This window comes from Cervus canadensis, chromosome 22 (assembly GCF_019320065.1).
Source record: "Cervus canadensis isolate Bull #8, Minnesota chromosome 22, ASM1932006v1, whole genome shotgun sequence".
Taxonomy (NCBI): Eukaryota; Metazoa; Chordata; class Mammalia; order Artiodactyla; family Cervidae; genus Cervus; species Cervus canadensis.
The window spans coordinates 53,612,722-53,636,550 of record NC_057407.1 but is presented as its reverse complement, the minus strand read 5'-3'; the positions used below and the strand labels follow the sequence as shown (position 1 = coordinate 53,636,550).

At 42.2% G+C, this 23,829-nt stretch overlaps 1 protein-coding gene across 4 annotated transcripts in view; it reads right to left on the bottom strand.

The window, feature by feature from the left end:
• The window catches only part of GADL1 (glutamate decarboxylase like 1), a 180,708-nt gene that overhangs the window by 156,751 nt on the left and 128 nt on the right, over window positions 1-23,829 (bottom strand). Inside the window, exon 1 of one of the 4 annotated variants that reach the window (XM_043442942.1) lies at window positions 23,604-23,826. The exons of the other annotated variants lie outside the window; for them this stretch is intronic. Within the exon in view, the coding sequence (XP_043298877.1) occupies window positions 23,604-23,640 (37 nt within the window). The 5' untranslated portion in view covers window positions 23,641-23,826. Of the gene's footprint in view, window positions 1-23,603; window positions 23,827-23,829 lie in introns of those variants that run through there. 4 annotated transcript variants of the gene reach the window in all.

Sequence of the window (23,829 nt, the reverse complement as noted above, 5' to 3'; positions counted from 1 at the left end):
CAAAAATAAATACCACGCCAGCCACCTGTGTGACTTTATCTTTTCTAGTAGCTTTTCCAGTAGCAGTATGCAGAAAAGGAACAAAACTAGCATTTAGAAAACAGTAGTTAACATTCAGTACTTGCAAGGGATCAGGTACTGAGCTAGGTATCTTATATATGTCATTTCATCTAATTCTCATAGTAATTATATTTATTAACTCAATTTTACAGATAGGATTGAAGCCAGAGAGACAAAGGGAACTTAAGTGTCAGAGACAGAATTCAATGCCAGGTAACCTGAGTTCAGATCTCACATTCATAAGGACTGTATTCTTTTTCCCCCAAAAAAGATAAATAAGAAGACATTATTTCTCATGTAACCACTTTAAACTATTTGGATACATATTTTGTACTCTGAGAGCAACAAGCAATTATTTTGGAACTGTGTATAAACTGTAATGTGCTGCAATGTAATATGTAGTTTTAAAACCAATTTACTCAAGTGTTGACTGCAGGATTTTAAATGATTCCATTTAACCAGCAATTTAAATGAAAATTTAAATAAATGCTATAAATGGGTGCCTCATTTGCATGATCCGTTGATTAACTCTGACGTGGTGCTTATCTGTGCCAGGGTTCTGCCTCCTTGCCTAGACCTTCGGAAGGTCATCTTCTAGCTCAGAAGTGGGTAACTACTCTCAGCTCAGTATCTCAACATGCATGCTAATTCACTTGTGGCCACCTTCAAGTGCAGAGATCTTCACTGACCAAAATCTCTTCGTGAAGTTTATCACATGGAACTGGAAAGGATACGGTGAGAAGCTTCCCGGAATGGCAAGAAGGCCTCTCCAAGAAGCATCTTTAAGAAATACATTGTCTAAACTGCCTTCTAGGAAGGGAGGGCTCTTATTTGCAGGGCAAATGCATTGCTAAATGGGGGATGCAAATGTGGGTTCAGAGATGAATTGCTCAGTAAAGCAGAGAAGAGGGTAAGGCAATCACTAGCATCTTCCTCCTCATCCTTTATGCTACACAGAATCAGCCTCCCCTCCATATAATATTAGAGCAAATATTTCAAAAAGCTTAAGCTACCTGTGAGGCAACAGTTACATAAACTACAGTAAAGATGGTGCCCCAGAAGTGGCAAAGGCAGCAGCTCTGGGGGTGCACACATCTCACTGCTGCTCCTATGCTGATAAATGAAGCACTCCGAGAACACTGCATAAAAGACCATAAAGGCATGGGCATGGGCTAGTCCACAGCTGAGACCCAATGAGGCATGAGCTTACAGCCATCTAGAGGATGTGCCAAGCTGAGTTTTGGGCCAATTTTGTGCAGGATCATGGGATCTCAGAGCTTGAAAAGCACTCAGAGATAATTTAGGAAATGTCCTCATTTTGAATTTGAGAGAACTGTGATTCAGTGGCACACAGACTGACATTCATCATGACTCTACTGGATGTCCTGAGGGCTGTCCGCACTACGCCTCTCAAGCGATCAGAGCCTATTTCACGTATAATAGCGACCATTCATTTAGCCCTTCTGTGGGCCAGATTTTGGTAAGTCCTTTACAAATAGTAGCACGTTTATCCCACACAACAACCCTGTGGAGACACAAACAACTAAAACCCACTCTGGCTAAGTTAAGCACAGAATAGTTGACTGGATGGGTGTGCAAGTTATCTATAGTTGTGTAACAAATGACCTAAAACTTTGTGGGTTAGGACAAGGGTGGGGACTTCCCTGGTGGTCCGCTGGTTAAGAATCCACCTTGCAATGCAGGGGATGAAGGTTCAATCCCTGGGCAGGGAACAAAGGTCCTACAAGCCACGGGGCAACTAAACGCTCAGCCATAACTAGAGAGCCAGTGTGGCACCACGAAGCAGCCCACATGATATAACAAGGACCCTGCATGCACCACTGAGACCCAACACAGCCAAGTAAATAAACTTTAGAAAAATACAAGGATGTGCTGTTTCCTACGGTCCTGTGGCTTGGCTGGGTGCTTTTCCGGTCTTCCCTGGGCTAACTCACACACCCAGAGCGGCCTGTATGTGGGCTTAGAGCCAAGCTCAGAGCTGGGAAGACTAAGAAAGCTGGGGCTTGCTCTCCTTGTGCACTGTCATTATCCCAGAGATGTGACAGGTCTTCTTCAGAAGCGGAGGCACGTTCAAAGACAGTGAAGGCAAAAGCTGCAAAGCTTCTTGAGATCTCAGGGCGGACATCACACAACCTTTTGTTTTTACTTTTACCATACTCTGTTGGTCAAAGCAAGTCACAAGGAAAATCATACTCAAAGATGTAGGAGAAAAGCTCATGTCTTGATGACAGAAGGCAACATCACATTGCAAGTGGGAGGCATTCTAGGAAGGGAGGAATCTGAACTCAGCAGAGGCTACCCTCTGGCCACAAATTATTCCTATTCCTCCCGTCCACAAAATATGCTCTTCCCATCCCAGGACCAACCTAAATCTCATCTCATGGAAACAGTCTTCGGTCTGGGATCTCAGGATTTTGTACCAAGTCTACAGACAGACAAGGCAGCTCTTGGTGCAGGGACCCATAAACTAAAACACAAGTTATCAGACATTACACATAATACAAGATAGTGAGAAGGATGGGATAATACCACAGACACAGCCAGGAAAGAAGGCAAGGCCCAGGGCCAGGTGCTGGCCCAAAGCAGTTCTGAACTCTGGCAAGCCGCACAGTGCGTATATTGAACGGGGTCTGATTCTGCCTGTGGGGCGGTTTCCTAACCCAGTATCCCTTGTGGCTCTTGGCTCTGCACTCGGGCAGACGTGAAGAAGCAGTGCAGCCTCTCTGGTATCTGTGAAGGGTGGTTGCAGACTTGCCGGCACTCTGTGGCATGGTCTCACTCTCCTCTCCTCTCACTAGATGCTCGGCTCTGGACCTCCTGAGATGGCAGTCACACAGATAAACAGCAACTGCTTAGCTTCATTCACAGTAGTCACACCCTGTCAACTTTGTATGCCTGCATTCACGGGTCCCGCAAAATCTAACCTATCCATTTGTGACGGTGCTTTGGGAAGCCGGTTAGTGATTCTTCTCTGACTCCCAGCTCCTCCTTGTGGAATTTTCCTTTCATAGCTCCTCCCACACTGGTGTAAGGCTTAATTTCAATAGTGAAGTCCTTGTTCCATAGTGTATCTTACAGACAACATGTTACTGCATTTAATCGTCATCACAGCTGTGTAAGTTATAGACATGCCCATTTTACAGAAAAAGACATTGAGGCTCAGAGAAGTTAGGACACGGGTTCACAGCTAAAAGAAGTCAGACTCAGGTTTGACCTCAGCTCTCTTTAATTCCTATTCTGCATCTCCTGGGAGAAAAGGTTGGGGGACAATGGAGTGCTGCTAAAATTGTTGTTGTGTTGTGTTAGTTGCTCAGTTGTGTCTGACTCTGTGACCCCCTGGACTGTAGCCCACCAGGCTCCTCTGTCCACGGGATTCTCCAGGCAAGAATACTGGAGTGGGTTGCCATTCCATTCTTCAGGGGATCTTTCCAAGCCAGGGATCGAACTCAGATCTTTCTGCATTGCAGGCAATCTGAGTCACTAAAGAGAAAGTGTTAGTCTCTCAGTCATGTCTGACTCTTTTTGACAATACAGTCCATGGAATTCTCCAGGCCAGAATACGGGAGTGGGTAGCCTTTCCCTTCTCCAGTGGATCTTCCCAACCCAGGAATCGAACCCAGGTCTCCTGCACTGCAGGTGATTCTTTACCAACTGAGCTATCAAGGAAGCCCCTCTGAGTCAGCAGGAAAACTTTAAATTATATCTAAGGGAAAAAAAGATCCTGCTTCAAAGCATGTGCCTGTTTCTAGAGTATGAAGACTTCCATCAAGCTAATTTCAAGAGACCAATAGTTTACAAATTGGCTTACAATATTTTTGAATATTTAACACAAGCATGAGCTGGTATGAGGTGACTTCTACCCACTATGTGATAGAAATCTAGGAAAACAAAAGGTCCTCAATCAGAAAACATAATCACAGTTCACAAAAGTCTGGTAATGTGGTTCTTCGGGTGTGTCTCATCCAGGGAAAACCTCCAAGATTTCCAAGTGCTAGCACTTTCATCCTTTGCCTATGACCTTTCTACACTGTCTGCTCACATGGCAAACCCAAAGCTCTGAAAAATTAATACCCATATCAGCATCCCTCAACCAACAACTGATAGAAATTAACAGGCAGACATCCAGTTCTCCTGTCCTTCATATAGGATAACCCTGGGGTGCATCTTCTTCACCAATGCTCTAGTTACCCAGCAGAAGTAAACTGTAGTTACTTGCAGCGATAACTCACTTTATAACGGGTTCTCTGTTGATCTCCCCGGGACCCACCTTCCAAAAATACTACTTACGCTCTAATCCTTGACTCATGGACTGCTTCTGGAAAATCCAAATCAAAACAAATGACTGCTGTCTTTTGAATGCCTGTGGACCAGACAAACACCATAATAGGTATTCATACTACACGTCTCTGCATGGATCTTCATAACATCTTATAAGGGAAGTATCACACCCAATTCTACAAATATGGAAATGAGAACCCAAGAGGTTAATTAAGTTTATGGAGGTCACGTAGCTGGCATAGTAAATAGCAGAGCTGATATTTAAACTATGATTGATTGCAGTGTCTCCTCTTTTCACTAAACCATGCGGCCACCCTTGCCCGGGAGGGTGGACTAACACAGGTCAAACAATAAAAGAACAATTAACTGCTAAGCTGACACCCTGTATTGAACACTTCTGAGCAAAACTGTCATCACATGTATGTTCCACAATTACTTTCTAAAGTTCTCTTTTGTTGTGCCATCAACTTGAAAAATAAGACCACGGATGAATATGAGGAAATTCAATTTTTCATAGATTTTCTTTCTCCTCTATCATTGCTTCATACAAATTAGGTACTGAAATAAAACTGAGTCGATGGCACAGCAGAAAGTACCATGAGGAAAATGCGTATGAGGAAAATACATTCCTTGCATGTATTTTTTTGGCCCATATAGGATCTGAAAGAACAGATATGTCATAAAATATCAACTAAGGCTCTATTGATTTTGTAAATTGATACAAAGTATTAGAAGGTCAAACAACACAGCATCCAGAGTGCTGAATGGGGAACAGTCTTATCAGCTAAGGCACTTAAACAAAGGGAGGATTTAGCCATGTATTTAAGAGGCAAAAATTGAAGTGTGAAAATGTAAGATTTGTCAATGCTACAGCTAAATCACCAAAGCAGATTTTAATATTTAACAATAGCCCACTGACATCAAGGAATTTAGATGGTTGCTCTGCAATATAGAAGCTTCTGGATGCTGAAATTCTTAGTGCCACACCAAGACATGGCAGATGCTGGTGGAAAGAAACATAAATCTAACTCTGATTTAGTCAGTATTTTGCAGGGTTGATTTCTTATGCACAGAAAGAACACTCTGGAATTTGGGATGGGGCGGGAGTTCCAGACCCAACTCTAGCCCTGCCCAGTTCCTGTGGCTGCGAAATAGGACTTTAACTTCTCTGGGTAAGTGACTGGTGGTGTTGTTTAGTCACTCAGTCCAACTCGTTTGCAACCCTGTAGCCTGCAGGCTCCTCTGTCTATGGAATTCTCCAGGCAAGAGTACTGGAGTGGGTTCCATTTCCTTCAGTCATGTCCGACTCTGTGATCTCGTGGACTGTAGCCTACCAGGCTCCTCCGTCCATGAGATTTTCCAGGCAAGAGTACTGGAGTGGGTTGCCACTTCCTTCTCCAGGGGATCTTCCCAAAAGAGGGATCAAACCCAGGTCTCCTGCACTGAAGGCAGAGGCTTTACCATCTGAGCCACCAAGGAAGTTAATAACAGTTATTAGTAACAGTTCACAATAGTCAATAACTCTATAGCTAAAGCCCTTTTTAAAATTAAATTCTTATTCACACAATTAATATAAATCACATTCCAGCATTTCTAAAAGCAGTCCTCATCAATGATCTGCAAAACTGTGAATTCCTATAATGTTTCAGGACCTTCATGGTTGTGGTTCAAGAAAGGAACTGATGGAGAGCCTGTTTTATCTCAAAAGCCTCTCTATACTGTTTTGCTTAGAGTTCGTAGGCATGAGTGTACGGAACACTTCGGCTTCAAATTACAATATGACTGAAAGACATTTGACTGCCATGGCTTTTCTGTCTTTGAAAAGTGCAGAACTTAACTACTAAGCCTCTTGCCATGGGATTCTTCATCAGCAGACCCGAGACTCAGCTTCACACACATTTATCTTTGGCAACTGTACTCCCCCCAAACAGCGCTGATGTCAAGGGCAGTGGCTGAAGCAGCCGATTTAGTTTCAAGGGTCTGTGGCACAGTGACATTTATGACACTCAGGTTACTGAGAAAAATGCAGTACTGACATACTTTGGAGATGTTGCTGGTTCAGTTCTAGATCATCACAATAAAATAAATATAGAAAGCAAGTTATGTGAATTATTTGCTTTCCCAGTGTGTACAAAAATCATGTTTACCCTATACTCTAGGCTGTTAAGTATTCAACAGCATCATCTCTAAAAAAAAAAATACATATACCTTAACTAAAAAAAATATTTGATTGCTAAAAAAATGCTAACCAACATCTGAGCCTTCAGTGAGTCATAATTTTTTTGCTGGCCTTGATGTTGATGGCTGCTGATCGATCAGGGTGGTGATTGCTGAAGGTTGGGGTGACTGTGGCAATTTCTTAAAATAAGACAACAATGAAGCTTGCTACATTCATTGACTCTTCCTTTCACAAACAATTTCTCAGCAGCATGCAATGCTATTTGATAGCATTTGACCCTCAGGAGAACTTCTTTCAAAATTGGAGTCAAGCCTCTCAAACTCCCAATTAAATTTACTCTAAATCCTTTGTCATTTACACAAGCTTCACAGCATCTTCACCAACAGTAGACTCCATCTCAAGAAATCACTTTCTTTGCTCATCCATAAAAAACAAGTTCTTATCTGTCCAAGTTTTATCATTGCTGTTCAGTCACTCAGTCAAGTCCAACTCTTTGCAACCCCGTGGACTGCAGGGACTTCCCTGTCCTTCATCATCTCCCAGAGCCTGCTCAAACTCATGTCCATTGAGTTGGTGATGCCACCCAACCAACTCATCCTCTGTTGTCCCCTTCTCCTCTTGCCTTCAATCTTTCCCAGCATCAGGGTGTTCTAATGAGTCAGCTCTTCACATCAGGTGGCCGAAGTATTGGGGCTTCAGCTTTAGCATCAGTCCTTCCAATGAATATTCAGGACTGATTTCCTTTATGACTGGCTGGTTTGATCTCTTTGCAGTCCAAATTTTATCATGTGAATGCAAAAATTAGGTTTCATCTTCAGGTCCCACTTCTCATTCTGGTTCTCCTGGTACTTCTACCACATCTGCAGTTGCTTCCTCCACTGAAGGCTTGAACCCCTCAAAGTCATCCATGAGAGTTGGAATCAGCTTCTTTCAAAGTCCTGTTGATATTTTGCCCTCTTTCTATGAAACACGAATATTCTTCATGGCATCTGAAGTGGCGAATCCTTTCCAGAGGTTTTTTTTTTTAATTGACTTTCCCCAGACTTATCAGAGGAGTCATTATCTATGCCAGCTATAGCCTTACTAAGTGTATTTCTTAAATAATAAAACTTAAAGGTCAAAATGACCCATGGGCTACAGAATAGGTGTTATATTATTTACCAAGCATTAAAACAGTATTAACCTCTTTGCATTAATACATCTCCATCAGCACTCTTGAGCGTCCAGGTGCCTTGTCAACAAGTGGTAAATATTTGGAAAGCAATTTTTTTTTTCTGAGCAGTAGATCAACAGTAAGTTGAAACTATTCAGTAAACCATATTGGCAACAGATGTGGTCTCATGCAGGCTTTGTTGTTCCATTTACAGAGCACAGGCAGGGTAGATTTAGCATGAGTCTTAAGGACCTTAGGACTTTCAAAACGGTAAATGAGCATTGATTTCAACTTAAAGTCACCGAGTTAGCTGCATTAGCCCCTAACAAGAGAAATCAGCCCATCCTTTGAAGCCTTGAAGCCAGGCATTGACTTCTCTCTAGTCATGAAAGTTCTTCTAATAGAAGGCTGTTTCATCTACATTGAAAATCTATTGTTTAGCATACCCACTTATTAATTATCCTATGTGGACCTTCTGGGTAAGTTACAGCAGCCTCTACATCAGCAGCTGCTCCCTCACCTTGCACTTTGATGCTATGGAGACGGCTTCTTCCCTTCAACTTCATGAACCCACCTCTGCTGGCTCCAAACTTTTCTTCTGCAGCCTCCTCGCCTCTCTCAGCCTTCCGAGAATTGAGGAGAGTTAGGGCCTGGCTCTGGATTAGGTATTGCCTTAAAGGAATGTTGTGTCTGGCCAGATTTTCTTTCCAGACCATTCAAATCCTCTCCATATCAGCACAAAGGCTGTTTCTCTTTCTTGTTCACTGAATAGCATTTTTAATTTCCTTCAAGAACATTTCCTTTGCATTCACAACTTGGCTGTTTGGTGTAAGACGCCTAGCTTTGGACCCATCTTGATGCATGCTTTCCTCACTAAGCTTGATCATTTTTAGCTTTTGATTTAAAGTGAAAGACTTGGGACTCTTCCTTTCACTTGAACACTTAGAGGCCATTGTAGGGTTACTACTAGTCTAATTTCAACAATGCTGTCTCGGAATAGGAAGGCCTGAGGAGAGGGAGAAAGATGGGGAACGGCTGGCTGATGGAGCTGTTAGAACTCACATATTTATTGATTAAATTTGCCATCTTATATGCGCATGGTTCCTGGTGCCAGAAAACAATTACAATAGTAACATCAAAGGCCATTAACCACAGGTCACCTTAAAACATATAATAACAATAACAGGAAAACTTGAAATATTGTGAGAGTTACCAAAATGTGACACGGAGACGTGATGTGAGCAAATGCTGTTGGAAAAATGGTGCCAACAGACTTGCTCAACAGGAGGTTGCCCCAAATCTTCAGTTGTAAAAAACGCAGTATCTGGGAAGTGCAAACAGGCAAAGTATAATAAAACAAAGTCTGCTTGTATCTTTGTCTCTAATTGATGTTATCGCCTCATGAATCTCCACTGATGGAAGGAGGTGACAAAATCTCCATTACTTAATCCAATCTGATTAAAATTTGGTCAGCGATGATAAACAGTCTGTTTAGGCAATGCTCCATTTTTACAATGTTCAATAAAAATGCTCGATCGCTCAGATTCCCACTCCCCAGTCTCCAAGCCTTTTTGAAGGCTTCTAGGTACATGGGGAGGAAGCATACGCTACTCAACTTCAGAATGGAGGAACAGTAGTGGAGTGCTTGCATCCACGGGGTGAGCCCTGGCACTTCATCTCTGGCTGTCTCACTCATCTACGTCTTGACTCCACTCCCACCTGGCAGTCATGGCTGAGGCATACTGTGGTCTCTTCTGTCTCATCTTGGTCAGATACCAGCGGTGTTCCCTCACTAAGGTGGGTTCATCTTGGCTGTGGGCAATGATGTTAACCCCTCCAAACTTATACTGTGTTCTTCATCAGCTCCCTAATAAAGCAGGTCTATCTGTCCCATGGTTTCTGCCTTCATCCTCATCAGAGAGAGATCCTTGCCAGAATCAAGGGCACGCCATCCACCTACCTTCCCCTGAGGACCAGAGGGTGTCTCTGAGTCACTTCCATCCCCTGTTCAGCCTCTCTCTCTGTCTTCAGAGAGCCATCACTTCTTTGCTCTGAAGAAGCTGCAAGGTGGCCTCATCCAAGAGAACTGGTAAAGATTGCTGTTGTTATCTTCAGTGCTTCCATTAAATTGGACTTCCCTTGTGACCCAGCTGGTAAAGATCTGCCTGCAATGTGGGAGACCTGGGTTTGATCCCTGGGTTGGGAAGATCCCCTGGAGAAGGGAAAGGTTACCCACTCCACTATTCTGGCCTGGAGAATTCCATGGACTGTATAGTCCATGGCATCGCAAAGAGTTGGACATGACTGAGTGACTTTCACTTTCACTTTCCATTAAATTAGCAGGTAAATGGGCTACTGCTCCTCATGACCCCTTGGCTTTGATCTTAGGCAATGAGAAATGGAGACAAATTTTTCAGTCCTGGTCTGTCTTGCCTCAATTACTTTTTCTGTCTCCATTATCTTTTCATGTCTGAAGTGGAGACTTTTCATTGACATTTTTTAAAATTCCCAGTGGGTTTTATTTTTTAATTTTTTTGCCACACCACTCGGCATGTGAGATCCAAGTTCCCCAATCAAGGATTGAACCCATACTCCCTGCACTGGAAGCGTGGAGTTTTAACCACTGGACTGCCAGGGAATTCCCTTTCATTGATATTTTTTACACTAAACATTCTCGTATTTGACCCTAGCTTTTTGGAAATACTGAAGGCAGGAGAAGAAGGGAATGACAGAGGATGAGATGGTGGGATGGCATCACCGACTCGATGGACAAGAGTTTGAGCAAGCTCTGGGAGTTGGTGTTGGACAGGGAAGCCTGGCGTGCTGCAGTCCATGGGGTCACAAAGAGTCGGATATGACTGAGCGACAGAACTGAACTTATGGCTAACCACTAAAGGTGCACAAAGGAATTCTTCTCTGTACTATGGACAAAATTCCATGAGTTTGTCTTCTAGGTGTAGCAGGACATGCTCAAAGGGAAACAAAAAAATTTAGGAAGTCCTATCTGAAGGAAATAGTCTGTCTTGCAAAACTATTGCTTTGCTTTGAAACACTTACTTTAACCATAATATCTACATAGCAGGGAATTCCCAGTGGCTCAGCAGTAAAGAATCTATCTGCAATGCAGAAGACCATCTGCAATGCAGAAGACACAGGATCAATCCCTGGGTTGGGAAGATCCCCTGGAGAAGGAAATGGCAACCCGCTCCAGTATTCTTGCCTGGGAAATCCCATGGACAGAGAAGCCTGGTGGGCTACAGGCCATGGGGTTGCAAGAGTCAGACTAAACCACCACCAACACAATCTTCATAACTGCCAGGCTTCTCTCTCCATGGAATTTCCCAGCAAGAATACTGGAGCAGGTGGCCATTTCCTTTTCCAGTGGATCTTCCCCACCCAGGGATCAAACCTGTGTCTTCTGCATTGGCAGGCAGATTCTTTACCACTGAGCCACCTGGGCAACAATGCTGTACATTTACTAAGAATGAACTGAAATGCACAAACAGGTGAATTTTATGATATATAAATCATACCTGAAGAAAGCTCTTACAAAATCATGCGCAGTGTAAAACAGAGTGAAGCACATTGCCCAGCCTCCAGTAAGCTATGCTACAGACCTCTTAGTAGCGAAACCAAACAGGGCCCTCTGGGGTTCCTGGGCACAGAAACCTTCCTAGGTCTCCCTTGTGCCTTGTTTGTAGAGAACAGACTCCAGTTTCCATGGCCTTCCGTAAGTTACAAAGGACAGAGCTGAACAGTTGTTAATCAGCGAAGGGAGGGGATGCAGAGAAAAGGGGGAAATAATCAAAAAACAATAGTGCAGCCTTGGGTTATGGTTCTGATTCGCCTCATGGTATACACATAACAAGACATGTTTAAGCTCTTTACAGAACTAGAAGAAAGAAAGAAAGAAAGTCAAGTCACTCAGTCAACTCAATGTTGACTCTTGGCGACCCCATGGACTGTAGCCTACCAAGCTCCTCCATCCATGGAATTTTCCAGGCAAGAGTACCGGAGTGGGTTGCCATTTCCTTTTCCAGAGAATCTTCAGGGTCTCCCACATTGCGGGCAGACACTTTACTGTCTGAGCTACCAGGGAAGCCCTGATAGTTTGGTTTATGGAACTCAACTCCCAACAGATGAAAGAAATAAGCATTTTTCATTCCAGAGAAGACCACCCGAGGCTAGATTAAAGGCGTGCAGGCTCTGCGTACCTTAATCCTACCAGCTACGCCACCCTTGTGCCACTGCCTTACAGCTCCTCACCAAGTACCCCAGGGCTGGGAGACGGGTGTCAGGGACAGGCGCCCTCTGAGTCTCCCCTCTGTCTGGCAAAGCAGTAAAGCAATTCTTGTCTACTTCACCCAGAACTCTGACTCTGAGGTTCAATTTCAGTACTAGTGCACAGAAGAAAAGTTCTCAGCACCAGGGGGACAGCTGATGGGAGCAGTGTAAACAGTGGGTAAGAACATGCAGGAATTGCCCTAAGGGAAACAAGTCAGTCACACTCTCAGTGCAGAACAGTGAGTCAAGCTACAATCTTCCCTTAAACTGAGGCTTACTTGCCAACTCTGTTTACATATGTTATCTACTGAGCAATTTTATCAGTTTCTTCAAACTATAAGCATGAACTATAATTATTCATGCATATGTTTACACAGAAATATTTTTCCAAATAGAGGAACATTCTATATGGAAGCTTCTTATCTAGCAACATCAACCACCAGAAGTACCTGAGAATACTAGGAATGCAAAATAAATATATACAATAATGTCAGTGTAACAGGTATTTATAAACTTCACTCATAGTCCTCTTCGCACCTCATTCAGAGGCAAACTACCTTGTATCCTGGACAATTTCAACAGTTTCGTAAGCTAAAAGAAGCAAGATGAGATGATTGCCAAACTTGTTAAAAACAATGAACTGGAGTTAAGTGCAGCAAGTGGTGATTTAAAATGCTACTAGAATTAGCAGAAAGAAAAAAAGCTGACACTCGGAAACGCCATGAGGAGGGAAACAGCAACAGGACAGAAGAGAAAAGAATTCAAGAGAAGCAATCTGACATCATTCAATGAAGGAACAAAGAAACAGATGGACACCTCTCAACTCCTGAGAATGTGACAACATTCAGTGCTCATAATGGCAACATCAAAGACACAAAGAAGGTTAAACTGTTCACGGAGGTAAGTGAGTTCTTAAATTATTTTATGAATTTTTCTATCTTTAAAAGTCTTTTTGCTTGTTTTTAAATTGGATGTTCCATTTTTATTGTGATTAAAAAAAAAAATACAAAGCATAAAACTTACCGCCTTAACCATTTTAACAATACAGTTCACGATGTTAAGTATATTCACCTTGTTATGAAACAGATCTCCATAATTTTTACCTTGCAAAACTCAAACTCTGTACCCACTGAACACTTTCCACTCCCTCTATTCCCCCTGCTCCTGATAACGAGCATTCTACTCCCAGCTTTATGTAAGTGGAATTACACAGTACACTGGCTGTTTGTGCCCAGCTTCTCTCACTTAGCATAATGTCCTTGGGGTTCATACCTGCTGGAGAACATAACAGTACACCTATCATTTTTAAGGCTAAATAATATTCCATTGACTGCATATACCGTATTTAGTATATCCATCTATCCATTAATGCACATTTGCTTTTCTTCCTCCTGTTTGGCTATTATGAATACTCCTCCTGTAAACAAGGGCATCTCTTTAAGACTCTGTTTTCAATTATTTGGGATATTTACTCAGAAGTGGAATTGTGGTTTTGTGGTTTACTCATTAAGTCATGTCTGACTCTTGCGACACCATGGACAGTAACCTGCCAGGCTCCTCTTTACTAGCACTTATATGGTGGTTTCATGTTTCATTTTTAAAGAAACCTCCATACTGCTTTTCATAGCAGTTATACCATTTTACAATCCAAACAACAGTGTACAAGAGTTTATAAAAACTGCCCTGTAATACACCCAAGTTACTACTATTTAAAATAATTAGTAAATGAGAGCATCAATTTTCAGCCAACTCATTATAATGTTTAATGAAGTTCATGAAAGAATTGAGGGGCTGAATAGGAGAAACTTAATTAAATGCTTTATTGCCTAATACTATAATAAAAAACCTAATAGATAAAATGATTTCATGGTTGTCTCTAGAATTTAAGGATCAGACTAAAAAGTGTAATTTAGCCACAAGGACTGAGAAAGAGGAAGGGCTAGGGAGGCACAAGCCAGTGTTCAAAGAAGGCAATCTTCAAAGAAAATGTTAAATTATTAGCACACAAGCAGTAAAATCTAGATTGCAGAGAATTATGTAGACCAAGTGGCCCAAGTTCTTCAACACATAAATTATTTGAATAGAAAAGGTCAGGATAGTAAATCTATAAATTAAAAGACCTATCATAATTTTAAAAATAGGACTAAATTATTAGGTCTAGGAATGTATATTTGGTTGGTTAAATTATGAAATGCAAAAGTTAGGGTCAGTTCAGTTCAGTTCACTCACTCTGTCATGTCTGACTCATTGTGGCCCCATGGACTGCAGCACGCCAGGCTTCCCTGTCCTTCACCAACTCCCAGAGCTTGCTCAAACTCATGTCTATCAAGTCAGTGATGCCATCCAACCATCTCATCCTCTGTTGTCCTCTTCCTTGCCTGCCTTCAGTCTTTCCCAGCATCAGGGTCTTTTCCAATGAGTCAATTCTTCACATCAGGTGGCCAATGTATTCAGCTTCAGCATCAGTCCAACCAACGAATATTCAGGATTGATTTCCTTTAGGATTGACAGATTAGGTCTCCTTACTGTCCAAGGGCCTTTCAAGAGTCTTCTCCAACACCATAGTTCATCAATTCTTTGGTGCTCAACTTTCTTTATGGTCCAACTCTCACATCCACATGTGACTACTGGGAAACCACAGCTTTGACTATACGGGCCTTTGTCAGCAAAGTAACATCTCTGCTTTTAATATGCTGTCTAGGTTTGTCATAGCTTTTCTTCCAAGGAGCAAGTGTCTTTTAACTTCATGCCTGCAGTCACTATCTGCAGTGGTTTTGGAGCCCAAGAAAATAAAAGTCTGTCACTGTTTCCATTGTTTCCCCATCTATTTGCCATGAAGTGATAGAACCGGATGCCATGACCTTAGTTTCTTGAGCCAGCTTTTTCACTCTCCTCTTTCCCTTTAATCAAGAGGCTCTTTAATTCCTCTTCACTTTCTGCCATAAGGGTGGTGTCACCTGCATATCTGAGGTTATTGATATTTCTCCCGGCAATCTTGATTCCATCTTGGGCTTCATCCAGCCCAGTGTTTCTCATGATGTACTGTGCATATAACTTAAATAAGCAGGGTGACAATATACAGTCTTGATGTACTCCTTTTGCAATTTGGAACCAGTCCATTGTTCCATGTGCGTTTTTAACTGTTGCTTCTTAACCTGCATAGAGATGTCTCAGGAGGCAAGTCAGATGGTCTGGTATTCCCATCTCTTTAAAAATTTTCCACAGTTTGCTGTAATCCACACAGTCAAAGGCTTTAGCCTAGTCCATGAAGCAGGTGTTTTTGTGGAATTCTCTTGCTTTTTCTATGATCCAGCAGATGTTGGCAATTTGATCTCTAGTTCCTCTGCCTTTTCTAAATCCAGCATGAACATCTGGAAGTTCTCAGTTCACAAACTGTTGAAGCCTGGCTTGGAGAATTTTGAGCATTACTTTGCTAGCATGTGAGATAAGTGCAATTGTGTAGTAGTTTGAACATTCTTTAGCATTGCCTTTCTTTGGGATTGGAATGAAAACTGACCATTTCCAGTCCTGTGGCCACTGCTGAGTTTTCCATATTTGCTGGCATATTGAGTGCAGCACTTTCACAGCATCATCTTTCAGGATTTGAAATAGCTCAACTGGAATTCCATCACCTCCACTAGCTTTGTTCATGGTGATGCTTCCTAAGGCCCACTTGACTTCACATTCCAGGATGTCTGGCTCTAGGTTGCTGCTGCTGCTGCTAAGTCACTTCAGTTGTGTCCAACTCTGAGCGACCCCACAGACAGCAGCCCACCAGGCTCCCCCATCCCTGGGATTCTCCAGGCAAGAACACTGGAGTGGGTTGGCATTTCCTTCTCCAATGCATGAAAGTGAAAAGTGAAAGGGAAGTCGCTCAGTCAGGTCCAACTCTTAGCGACCCCGTGGATTACAGCCTACCAGGCTCCTCCATCCATGGGATTTTCCAGGCAAGAGTACTGGAGTGGGTTGCCATTGCCTTCTCCGCCATCGTGTGTTAATCCACGACAAAAGAGGAAAGAATTTACAATGGGGAAAAGACAGTCTCTTCAATAAGTAGTTTTGGTAAAACTGGACAACCACATGTAAAATAATGAAATTGGAACATTCTCTTAACACTGTATACAAAAAATAAACTCAAAATGAATAAAAGAGCTAAATATAAGACCAGAAACCATAAAACTCCTAGAAGAAAATATAGGAGGAACACTCTTTGACATAAATTGTAACAATATCTTTTGGCTCTATCTCCTAAAGCAAAGGAAATAAAAGGGAAAATAAACAAATGAGACCTAATTAAGCTTAACAGCTTTTGCATAGCAAAGGAAACCATCAAGAAAACAAAAAGACACCTAACTGAATGGAATAAAGTATTTGCAAGTGGTATGCCCAATAAGGGGTTATTATCCAAAATACATAAACAGTTCTTACAACTCAACATCAGAAAAACAAACAACCCATCTAAAGAATGGGCAGTCATTCTTTTTCAAAGTCACTTTTTCAAAGAATATAAAGAGACGGTTCAATATCATTAGTCATCAAAGAAATGAAAATTAAAAGGACATTAGGGACCTCCCTGGTGGACAAGTAGCTAAGACTCTGTGCTCTCAATGCGGGGCTCAGGTTCAATCCTTGGTCAGGGAACTAGATCCTATATGCTGTAACTAAGAGTTCACACAGAGCAACTAAAGATCCCTCATGCCACAACAAAGATTGAAGATCCCACATGCTGCAGCCAAATAAAACATTAAAAAAAACACACATGAGATATCACCTCACACCTGTGAGAATGACTATAAGCAAAAAGAACACAAACAAATGTTGGTGAGGATATTTTAAAAAGTAGTCTGAATTTATACTCAAAAAAACATGAAGGCAACCTAAGTGTCCATCAACAGATGAACAGATAAAGATGTTATAACATATAATCCACATGCACACAATGAAACACTATTAAGCCATAAAAAAGAAAGAGATTTTGCAATAGGCACATATACAACAACATGGATGGGCTTTGAGGACATTATGTTGAGTGAAATAAGTCAGACAGAGAAAGACAAATACTGTATAATATAACTTACATGTGGAATCCAAAAAATAAAACAAACTGGTGAATATAACAAAAAAATAGACTCACAAATGCAGAGGACAAATTGGCGGTCACAAGTGGAAAGAGGAAAGGGGGGAGGGGCATTATAGGAGGAGGGTATTAAGAGATACAACCTGCTATATATAAAATAAATAATCCACAACTATACAATAAGTCCCCCACAGATGAATGAGTTCTATTCTGAGAGTGTGTTCATAAGTCCAATTTGTTCAAAACTCCAACAAATTTAGACTAGGTCCGCAACTAACACAAATGGCTATATAGTACTGTGCTGTAATAGGTTTATACTACTTTTCACACAAATAATACATAAAAAACAAACACAAAAAGTAAAGAAAACATATTTAGTCTCACAGTGTAATACTTTGAAGAGTACAGCAGGACAGTATAGCAGCTGGCTCACGGGCTGGCATCTAGTGAAAGGGCAAGAAGAGTTGCTGACCGGAGGAGGGAGAGGAGGTGGGAGATGGTGGAGCTGAAGGGTCGTCGGCAACAGGAGAGGGAGGGCCGGCTGCAGCTTCACTCCTGTCTGAGTGATGGAATGCAGGTTTGCACCTTTGAAAGCTTGGAATTTGAAGGTTCATATGTTGGGGACTTACATACATTGTACAACAGAGGGAGTATAGTCAATATTTTTATAACAACTATAAATGGAGCATAACCTTTAAAAATTATGTATCACTAAGTTGTACACCTGAAACTTATGTTATGTACCAACTATCTCAATTTTAAAAAGAAAAAAATATGTAAGCTTAAAAGTTACTTATTCACAGCTCTATTCCCAAAGAATGGTGACTTCCCCCCACCCCCCCAAGAAAGGAACGAGACCACCTTCCCTGCTTTATAAAGTTCTTTTTCCTGGAACTAACTCTGCAAATAAAGAAAGGATACTTAACGGCAGCCACTATGAAAGCACCTCAAGTACAGACACAAAACAGCTAGGGAGCACTGACTAATTAGGTATTCATGAACTGCCACAATCTTTACACAACAAAGGAAGGAAAGCCAAGGGCACAGGGGAGAGCAAAAGTTAACTATGATTTGCAGCAAAGCAATGTAGTCAATACCACAAGCTGGGAAATTAGTATCTTTTGTCATTGGCATTAAATTGCTTTTTTTCCCCCTACTTTGAGTTTCTTTTTCAACTGCTCATCTCTTTAAAACAATTATGCTACTTTGTAACCCTGAAAGGCAGAAACTGATTTAAATGTTCAAAAAGAGTTGGGCAGACAAATTTGGAAAGTCAGTTGAGAAAACAACTTAAGTGTCCAGTGTCAGGGAATGAGGTGATGCAGTGTGAGTGGTCTATGGTATTTTTTTGTTGGAGTATAATTACTCTACAATATTTATTAGTTTCTGCTGTTACAACAAAGTGTATCAGCTATACGTACACATATATCCTCTCTCTGCTGAGCCTCCCTGCCCCCGTCCAATCCCCTAGGTCATCACAGAGCACCAATCGGAGCCCCCTGTGCTACACGGCAGCTTCCCACTAGCTAGCTATTTTACTCATGGTTGTGTATCTATGTCAAACCTAACTTCCCAATTGTTTTATGGTACACAGTCCTTGTATCGTGTTTCTTCCTTATAAAAGAAAGCAAGTTCATTACATAAGAATCGGAAACATAAACAAGGAAAAAGAATTAAGGAATATTTATTACTCCATCTATTCAGAGGCAACATCTATTAATCCTCTGTTGCCTTTCCACCTAGATCCTTTTGCAACAGGTAATGATTTTCCAAAAACAGAATGCCATCACATAGCATTTTAAAGCCTATCATAATTGATTTATGCCATCCAGCAAAGGGATATTTTTATGTTTTTAACTCCCTATTGTTTGGCATGTAAATACTTACAAATTTTCACAATTATAAACAACCTGGGGGAGGAAAAAGTGAGTATGAATTCAAGCTTAAATGCAAAAATAAGGACAGATGTATTTCAGGAATCACACATTGTTACCACCCATCACTTTCTTATTCACTCACACATTTCTTTATTCAACAGATATATGTTGAATATATGTACCTACAGTTTGTCAGGCACTTAGCTAGGTGCTGTGAAAAGTGAAAGTGTTAGTCACTTAGTCATGTCCGACTCTTTGTAGCCTGCCAGGCTCCTCTGTCCATGGGATTCTTCAGCCAAGAATACTGGAGTGGGTTGCCATTTCCTTCTCCAGGGGATCTTCCAGACCCAGGGATTGAACCCAGGTCTCCTGAATTGCAGGTAGATTATCATCTGGGCCACCAGGGAAGCCTCCAAGCTAGGTGCTGGGGATTCAGTAAATAGAAAGATGTGGTCCATGCTCTCATGGACTTTATGTAAGAAACAGAGATATAACCAATTACAAAAAACTCTGTAAAGTGTTTCAATGCAGACAAAACAGAATTTATGAAATTATTCAATACAATAGAAAAATCACTGAGCAAGAATCAATGTTTTCAAAGTTAATTGTGAGGGTAACTCCAGGAGCAACCTGCTTTCTGAAAAGTACTCTCCCATGATTCACTGGGACTCCTAACTCACTTTTCTGTTTTAATATATAAATTAACTTCTCCTCACTCTTTGCACAAAATGAAAGCTCCAGTTGCAAAGACACAGCATCCAAAGCACGTGCGTGCACACACACACACACACACACACATACACACATGCACACACCCTGTGTGTGGCTGATCACACATCTGGCAGACTCCCCGCATCAGTAGGTAGACTGTGTCTGTTAGTGTTGTATAGCTGAAAGGATGTCACACTAACCCCATCTTTCTGGAAAGTTGCACTTTGCTAACAGATTCTAATTACCTCATTAAACTCTATATTCAATTTTCTGAATATAATAAGTTTATGGAGAGCCTGCTACCTGCCAGACATTCAGTCAGTGGAAATGCTCAGAGTAATTTCAACTAGTGGATATCCTCATCCCTATTTTACAGATGAAGAAACCGAGATACAGAGTTTGCATCATGGGTTGAGAGACACTACACATCAGAGCCTTCGCTGAGCATCCTTCTTCTTCTGCCCCCACAGCTCCCCACAGAGAGCGGCTTTGCTCTAGTGCAGGTCGCCTGCTCCCAGGGTGCTGTCTTTTTAAAAATTTTATTTTATATTGGGGTACAGTCGATTAACAATGTTGTGTTAGTTCCAAGTATATAGCAAAGTGGTTCAGGTATACATATATGTGTATCTATTCTTTCCAAATTCTTCTCCCATTTAGGTTGCTGCAGAATGCTGAGCAGAGCATTCTGGTTACAAGGGCACCACCTTGTAACGTGGACCCATCTTGGGCAGCCTGAGAGAGCGGGACCCCGACCACACCTGCTCCAGAGCAGGGCTGTACAGTGTCTGTGGGGCGCTGCCTCTGCCTCAGAAAGGTACAGCTGTCCTACATTCCCAATAACCAGAGGGCTTCTGCCCCCGGGGCAAAGCACAGGTCCCGATCCCGGCCAGAGGGAGAGAGGGAGCTGCTGCGGCCAGATCTCTGAATACCCACGGTGTTTCCTCCCATCTTTCCCACCCAAAGGGAAAGGGAAGAACGCTCCTGTCACTTCAGTGAGCTTAGCGCCACCTTCCAGGGGTCTCGCCAGCGTTCCACCTGTGGACATTCAACATTGTGGTCCAGCAGGAGAGGCAGCACAGACCCGGGGTTAGGTGTTAGGGGAATGGATTGAACACTCACAGCTGACAGTCACCCGCCCAGAGCCTCAGTTTTATTTTTAAAAAGTTATAATTACAATAAAAGCAGACAATAATAGTTCTCCTTGCTAGTGAGGCTTAGAGAAGCTAGTGCTTGTAGTTCAGCCTAGCAGGTAAGTGTTCAATAAATATGAGCACTTCTTACCTTAAAGGAGGGATCAGATACTGGGTGATAAATTTTACCTGCAGTGGGTTTCATTTAAATTATAATCAAAAGGAATAAATAAAAAGTGAAAAGTTTATAGAGAGAAAGAAAACAAAGAAATATACAAGAGGCAAAAAAATTACACAGAAATTTTGTTCCTGAATATCATGGTTTCAATTTTATTCCAATATACCAGACTTACAACATTCCATAAAAGTCAGATTTTCAATGGAAAAGGTTTCTGCCCCTTATTATTAAAACTTAAAAGTTTCTTCCAGTTTGAAAGTGAAGAATCAAAATAAGAATCAAAAGCTGCATAAGAAAGAAACTATGACTTTGCAGACCTAAATTATGTAGGAGGTTTGTCTTATAAATTCGAACCAGAAGGGAAAATAGAGTTGAGTCCAAAGAATTCTTTATTTCTACTGGAATTAAACTTCAAATCTGTTATAATTAATTGCCTAAATTTCTCTGGGATGTACTATGGGCAGACTGTAAACTGGATCAAAACATGTGGAGCAGAATAAGAATTATTTATCTGTAACAGGATTCCCTATGACGTTCTTCCATAATGTATAGTCTGTAACAGATATTCAACCAGACGGTCTGTTTAACAAGGTATGTCATTTAACATACTCATCACAGATCACTTTCACAGTCTTGTCAAACATACTTTGAAATTTACAAAGTCTGACAGATACATATCCTGTCCTCTTTTAAGATGTCATGGCAAACATTTGGGACAATTAGGCTTTACTGGACATGTTACCACCTTGTCACCTGCTCAAGGATAACTGGACTGACAGCAGCCTAAAGCCTTTTGGTATCCTCTGAAATTCAGATTTAAGGTCAAACTCTACACTTCACTACTCATATATAGCAATCAATGAAGTCCTCATAAGGTACAGACATGCCTGGTTATAAGTACATATGCTTAATTTAGGAAGACTAGATACTTAAGAAGTTTCTATCAGAGGTCTAAAGAGCTTGTGGCTTTAAAACAGGAATTAAGGTTTCAAACAAAACAAACAAAAGCGTGCAGGGCTAAGGCAGTCAGATACAACTATCCTGTGTGTCCATCCCTCACATAAAGAAACCTGCTATATTATTAGGAAATTTTTTTATAAATCAGCCTAAAGTATCAATCCGTTTTTAAAATAATTATCTTCCTTAGATTGCACTGTGTGTTGATCTTAGAAACATGAAAGTAATCATTTTACAAAAAAGTTCCAGCCAAGTGACAGTTTTTATGTTACTGTTATTGAAAACAGTAATAATGCAACAACAACAACAAAACTTCTCATTTTGTATTGGAGTAGAGCTGAAAGTTTCAGGTGAAAGGGGACTCTGCCATACATATACATGCATCTCTTCTCCCCCATTCTCTCCTCCATCCAGACTGCCACATAACATTGAGCCAAGTTTTCTGTGCTATACAACAGGTCCTTGTTGGTTAGCCATTTTAGGTATGTGTGCATATGTCCATCCCAAACTCCCTCACGACCCCTTCCTCCCACTCTTCCCCAGGGCAACCTTAAATTCCTTCCTGAGGTCTGTGAGTCTGTTTCTGTTTTGTAAGAATAACAGTAACAATGCAACTTAAAAAAATATTTTCAAAAGAGGATCCAGGGTAGCGATGCTGGTAACTTTGCCCAGGACTCTGAAAGGGAGGAATGAAATGTTTCTTGCAGCACCGTGATTCTTGTCTTACCGATTACTGTGTGAAAATCCCCGCCCTTCATGACTCGTCTGCAGGGAACCCTGCACTGTTGCACCTGCCTCACCAAGCCCCTAGAGAGTTTCCTCTTAAAAAGCAACTTCATTAAGTAGTGTTCAGTACAGTCCAAAAGGGTTATTGATGCAAAGATGAGTTATTCCTGGAGGAACGTTCTTCCTAAAAGGTCAATAACTAACTAGCAAATAGCAGTAAAGATGACCTTTCAGGGCAGGGGTTCCGAACCAGGGGTAAACCGAGGCAGTTAAGGGATCAAGTTTGAAACCTTTAGCAAACAAGCGAAAAGGTGAATAGGTGAACTCTGATGGGAAAAAAGTTCAGAGTATTTCATCATCCGTTCATAGCAACCCGAGACTCTTCCCTCGCAGAATCATATAACCATCATTTTACGAGACGAACTAAATGATACCCGAGTTCTAAAATCGGTTTGGGGAATTCTGCTGCACAATTCATGATGCCTTCTTTGAACAGCTAATAGTCGGGGTCCCCCACCCCCAAGAACACGAGGGCTCACTCACTATAAGATGAGGTAGCCTCTTTTAACGCCTGTTTGTGGAGGCGGGGTGGTGGGGGGTGGGGGGGTGGGGGGTGGTGCAGGGGTGATGCCGGGCACTTCCCAAGTAGAAGCACAGTCATTTCTTAAAGGGAAGGGGCACCCTCTGCATCTAGAGATACCCGCGGCAACCCAGCGGTGAAACCTGTTCTGCGCTTGATCTCAAAAGCCCGCCCAGTGCCCAGGGCTATTCAAGCGCGGTTCTGCGAGCTTTAGCAAAGTGAACTTGTCTCATTCTGAATTCTGAAGAGAACTCCCAAAAGAGCAGGAAAGGAGGCAAAACTCCAGGAAGACGTGGACTTAACACCCACACCAGCCGCCTTACGGGGAAACAACCCTCCTCCGGGACCCCTGATCCACCGACAGCGGGAGGTCAGACCTCGCGAGTCGTTACCGTCCGGGGCGCGCTCTCGGTCCTGGAGGTGGCTCATGGCTGCTCCGCGCAGGGCGGCCGGGCGCGGCTCCTGCAGTCCAGGCCTCGGCGGCCGCAGTTGCCGAGGCAGCGCGCCCCGTGGGGACCCGCAGGCGCGCGCAGCCGCTGCTGGGCGCGAGCCACCGCTCGGGACGGACGGGGACGCGCTCGCGCTGCCTGAGCTCGGCCGCCCGAGGCTCCCGCACCT